The sequence below is a fragment of the Choristoneura fumiferana genome, chromosome 22, assembly GCF_025370935.1.
Source record: "Choristoneura fumiferana chromosome 22, NRCan_CFum_1, whole genome shotgun sequence".
In the NCBI taxonomy this organism is placed as follows: domain Eukaryota; kingdom Metazoa; phylum Arthropoda; class Insecta; order Lepidoptera; family Tortricidae; genus Choristoneura; species Choristoneura fumiferana.
In genome coordinates, this window is record NC_133493.1 from 5,668,464 (window position 1) to 5,673,326 (window position 4,863).

Here is a 4,863-nt window from a genome sequence, read left to right on the forward strand (position 1 = left end):
AAAAAGTAAAACCGACTCCAAAAAAAAAATAACAAAAAATGGAACCGACTACCGGTTTTGACCCTTGAAATTATTTTTCTAGCACTAGGTACCTACTAGCTCGAAGTCGGTGCCTCAGCACGAGCCAGCAGAAATGGAACAATAGTCGGCTACCTCACCTACATACTATGGGTCAAAATTCAAAAAATTCAAAATTCAAATGATGTATTCAGTAAATAGGCTGCAATGGGCACTTTTACACGTAATTTTTTTAATCCATGGGTTTCAATCCATCCTGCTGGGTCATGCTGAGACACCGACTTCGAGCTAGTAGGTACCAAGTGCTAGAAAAATATTTTCAAGGGTTTTGTAGTCGGTTCCATTTTTTGATATTTTTTTATTTTATTGGAGTCGGTTTTACTTTTTTGTTAAAATTTTTCTTTATTTCGTGATTCGTAACTAAACTACATCTCACAACGATTCCATGAAGCCCAAACACGGCTTAGTTACGTTGTTTTATAACAGAGTTCCGTTGCCTACCTTCCGGGTTCAGCATTAGATCAGTTCGAAAGAATCATTAACTTAAAGCTCCTTTTTAGTCGCTTATCTAGGTATATGAATAATGATCAGTTATAGACGAGCGAGCATTACTTAACTTTGACGAGTTCCTTTGGTCATCTACGGTCTTCTTCATCAGGTCCAGTTTACCAAATGATAATAATGCTAAAAATGCCAAAATGTGCCTATAAAATTTGAGAGTTGCTCTCGATTTCCTTAGGATCCCATCATCAGATCTTGACTTGGTGACAGTGGGACCACCTCAGAAGAGTACTCATTCGAATAAAAAAAGAATTTTGAAAACCGGTCTACAATTGACTGAGTAATCGGCGAACATACATAAAAAAAATACAAACATTGGAACATAGAACCTCCTCCTTTTTTGAAGTCGGTTAAAAAGCAATTAATGCGGGAGTTACTTCTTATCTCGCGGAGTTCAACGCTAAGATGAACCGAGGGGAAGTACTTTGCACATGTGTTTAAATACCTATTTAGGTACAGTCATTCGAGTATGCAGATAATTGAAGGAATCCCCTTCATTGTCCTCACTTTGTATATAAAGGAGCGTTCGGTTAAAGACGTTATCACTAAGGCATTTGAGCTTTATAGAGAGACATCTTCTGAGGAGAAGGAATATCCTGGTACGAGTAAGTGGCAATTAAGACACTTTTTACAAGCCTGTTTATTGTTATTGTTTTTGAGTCATGCAAGTTCATTTCACTTCCAATTTTAGTATACCTAATTATGTAAGCTGGATGATAATGCAAGTACAGTTATCAAAAAGTACATTCAGCTAAAATCTATTTTTATTTTTGGACAAAAGTTATTTAATCGTGAGAATACAATACTTAATAACAATTCCCATAATATAGCAATAAGCAATGGAGATACGGTGTTTGACAGTTTGGCTACTAAGAAGTAGAAAGTGTCTTTTTTTTCGATTCCCTTTCTCCTAGATATGCTTTTTCCGTAGATGCTTTTATTTATCGATTTTCTGCTTTTATTTTTTGAAATAATCTTACTTTTTACGTGTATAGAATTACATAACAGTTTTAATTTTTTTCAAATATTTTATTCCATATTTTAGATCAAAATGAAGTTCATCTACGTTTTCGCTGCTCTACTTGTAGCTGTTGCTGCCCAGGAATACTACGAGAACTATGAACCTCAATCATTCGTGGACAACAGGTAACTGAAGTTTGAAATGGCTCTCTAAAGATGGCGTTGTAATCAATTTCTATAAATCAATCTATTTTGTTTTAGTGAATACCAATACAGGCTGGATCAGCTGCGCAAGCAACGGGATAGAAAACGTCCGCGCCGTGACGTCACTGGCTCTATCCCGATCGGTCAGGATGGGAAACTCATTGGGACTCTCGGAAGCACCGCTAGAGGAGGATTATTTGTAAGTAAATAAATAAATAAATATAGATCACGTGACACTTGACTTCAATTAATCTAGCTAGACTCAAAGTAAGCAAAGCTTGTGTTGTGGGTACTACGCAAGATACACATGCTTAAATACATATTAAACGCCCAAGACTCGAGAGCAAACATTCGTATTTTTCATACAAATATCTGTCACGACCGGGGATCGAACCCGGAACCTCAAGCTTCGAAGCCATGTTCTGTAACAACTGGGCTATCCGGAATCCAAGTTCCTGATGAAGATGTTCCTGCACTCCGGTTTCTGGCCGGAGGGTTTGGTCTTCCGTGCTTCAGGGAAGCAAGGATGACAATTCTTAAATAACTTTTTTTTATTGTATTTTTTATTGATTAAAAAAATATTCTTTACCAGGGTCAAGGTGGTTATGAGCACAACATAATCAACGACGACCGCGGCCGCCTGGCGGCGCAGGCGTACGGCACGCGTGTGCTCGGGCCCACGCGGGACTCAACTCACCTCGGCAGCAAACTTACCTGGCAGGACTCTAACTCTATGGCCTCTATTGACGCTAGCAAGAGGCTTGGCGGACGCGCTAGGGTACGTATCATAAGTCTGTAATGTTCCCTATATTCATAAATAACTTTTTGTGAATGCTCGTTGAAGTGGCAATAGGCAAGCCATATACACCATACCATATACATAAGCACGGAGCGTTTACCTTTACTTGCCCGAATTTCACTTGCCATACCAACGTTTGCCATAAAATATATAGAACCGTGCTGTTTTCAGGATTTTTTTAAATGCCATCATATAGAATGCAGTAGGTTAGGTTAGGTTAGTTTAATATCAACTCTGAAGAAATTACTATTTCAGAAATAAATTACTTTATGGCAAATGGAAATTCTAGAAACATTCGGGATACATTCGGACATATGAAATTCGGGCAAACGATAGAGAACCAGCACGGAAAACAGATGGCCGTTAGGGCCGAAAAGTTCTCGAATGGAGACTGCTGTGGATTGTGGTCCACGAACTAGATCGACGGAGGACCTGGTTAAAACTGCGGGTTCACTGTGGGTGGACGCAGGCCGCTTCCAACTGAAGCTATTGGAAGTCTATGGAAGCCTATATCCAACAGCGGTTGTCCTATGTCTGATATGATGATGATGATGATGATGGTGACAATGAACTTTTAATAATGGTGAATGGTGAATGCTGATATGACATTGCTTTTTGTTAGCAAGTTGAAGTGGCAGTGGGCTGGTCATATCTGTCGAAGAACCGACAACCGCTGGAGTAAACGAGTTCTTGAGTGGAGACCGCCTCTTGGCAAACGTAGTGTAGGACGCCCTCCGGCCAGGTGGAGTGACGATTTGCGAAAGGCTGCTGGTAGAAGCTGGATGCGTCTAGCCGAGGACAGGGCGAAATGGCGCTCTTTGGGGGAGGCCTATGTCCAGCATTGGACTGCTATAGGCTGATGATGATGATGGTGATGATGATGATTGCTTTCCTTAGCCCGTTAGGTATCTTAGTCACACTGCCAAAAGCTTAATGATGCACAATCACCACACGCAGAAAGAGGGGTAACATCACAATGTCCTTACACAACACATAATTTCCTTGCTGTACAGGTGGATGTGGACGCTGGCGGCAGATGGGAGCCGTTCAAGAACTCTGAGCTAACTGCCGGAGGCTACTACAGCCACCGCGAGGGTCGCCCTTCGGACTACGGCGGCCGCGCTAACTTTGAATATCGGTTCTAAGCCAACAGTACTGTAAAAACCATCGTACCTGAAGAACGGAGCTAAATTTACACTGGTTGTATGGTGCTGATAAACTTAAGCAACAAACCCCTCTTTTCTTTATTTTGCGAGCTTTTAAAATCGAAGTTCGTATCGCCCCGTCCTCTCAATCAGCGGGACAGCAAGATACGCGAAGTTCGAATTTTGCACTCCGTAGTAGGTATAGGGCCAGTAGGGCTACTACGAAATTCGAAAATCGGAGTTCGTATCGTACCGTACTCTCGTATTAAATAATATAAGCGGTGGCGGGACGGTATGTTACGAACTTCGATTTTCTTATTTCGTAGTAGCCCTAAAGGAGCGTTTAAGCGAAACGATGGCAAAATTTGCTTCGAGCTTTTTGCCGTGCATCCTACCGACATCATCGTGAAAAATAAACATTTTGACGAGCATTAATTTACTAAAGCGTTCCCTAAACTGACCATATAAATGTTCGTTGCAAGTGAATGCTAAAGTTTGTCAGCACCATAAACTTATGTTTAAATTTCTGGTCGCATTACTTTGTTCACAAGGTCCAAGGATTCTTTGGAAATATTAAGGCAATGTTCATTTATGTATTTGTTGAATTATTGCGCATACTTCGCTCTTTCCTGTTTTCCTTGGAATTGCTCTCGAAGTGTAATTTCGTACATACTAGAATCACTTAATAATCTCAAAACATTTAAATATTGTTAATTAGATTACATCTATTTGGAAACTTTATTTAATAAATTATAGTATATAATATAAAAGGTTACATTTTATTTACGTCTCCTATTAGTATAATTTTCCAAACACCCGAAGGATTAGGACTACCTACACACTTATAGATTATTGTAGGTAGGTAGGTACTTGTAATCAAATATGATTATGCAAAACATTTTTAAGTGACATGAGGCATTAAATATGAATGTAATGTTTTGAAGTAAAAGATAGATACATTTAAAAACCGGTCAAGTGCGAGTCGGACTCATGCACTGAGGGTTCCTTACAAATTTGTATGTAAATAGATCGTTGATGGAGTCTCGAGGATTTTTCCTGTTTTAAATATCCGATTGTTTTTTTTTTCTCAAATATATAGCTATATATTAAGTTTTTCAATTTAACTTTCATACTTACTTCGCCGGCTCAGCGACCCAAAGTGGATCTTGGCCTCCG

The 4,863-nt window shown here is 39.6% G+C and overlaps 1 protein-coding gene across 1 annotated transcript; it reads left to right on the forward strand.

Annotated features, from left to right (window-relative positions):
* Positions 1 to 1,126: 1,126 nt before the first annotated feature.
* Positions 1,127 to 3,781, forward strand: LOC141440296 (gloverin-like). Its single transcript, XM_074104766.1, has 5 exons — positions 1,127 to 1,184; positions 1,625 to 1,725; positions 1,801 to 1,942; positions 2,336 to 2,521; positions 3,556 to 3,781. The coding sequence occupies exons 2-5, from the start codon at positions 1,631 to 1,633 to the stop codon at positions 3,685 to 3,687; spliced, it is 555 nt and encodes a 184-aa protein (XP_073960867.1). The 5' UTR covers positions 1,127 to 1,184; positions 1,625 to 1,630; the 3' UTR covers positions 3,688 to 3,781.
* Positions 3,782 to 4,863: the final 1,082 nt, after the last annotated feature.

Bases quoted from the DNA above. Each gene is read 5' to 3' on its own strand.
- LOC141440296 (XM_074104766.1), top strand. From the start codon at position 1,631: ATGAAGTTCATCTACGTTTTCGCTGCTCTACTTGTAGCTGTTGCTGCC. The intron at 1,726-1,800 runs GTAACTGAAGTT...ATTTTGTTTTAG, and splicing joins CAATCATTCGTGGACAACAG to TGAATACCAATACAGGCTGG. The intron at 2,522-3,555 runs GTACGTATCATA...CTTGCTGTACAG, and splicing joins GGCTTGGCGGACGCGCTAGG to GTGGATGTGGACGCTGGCGG.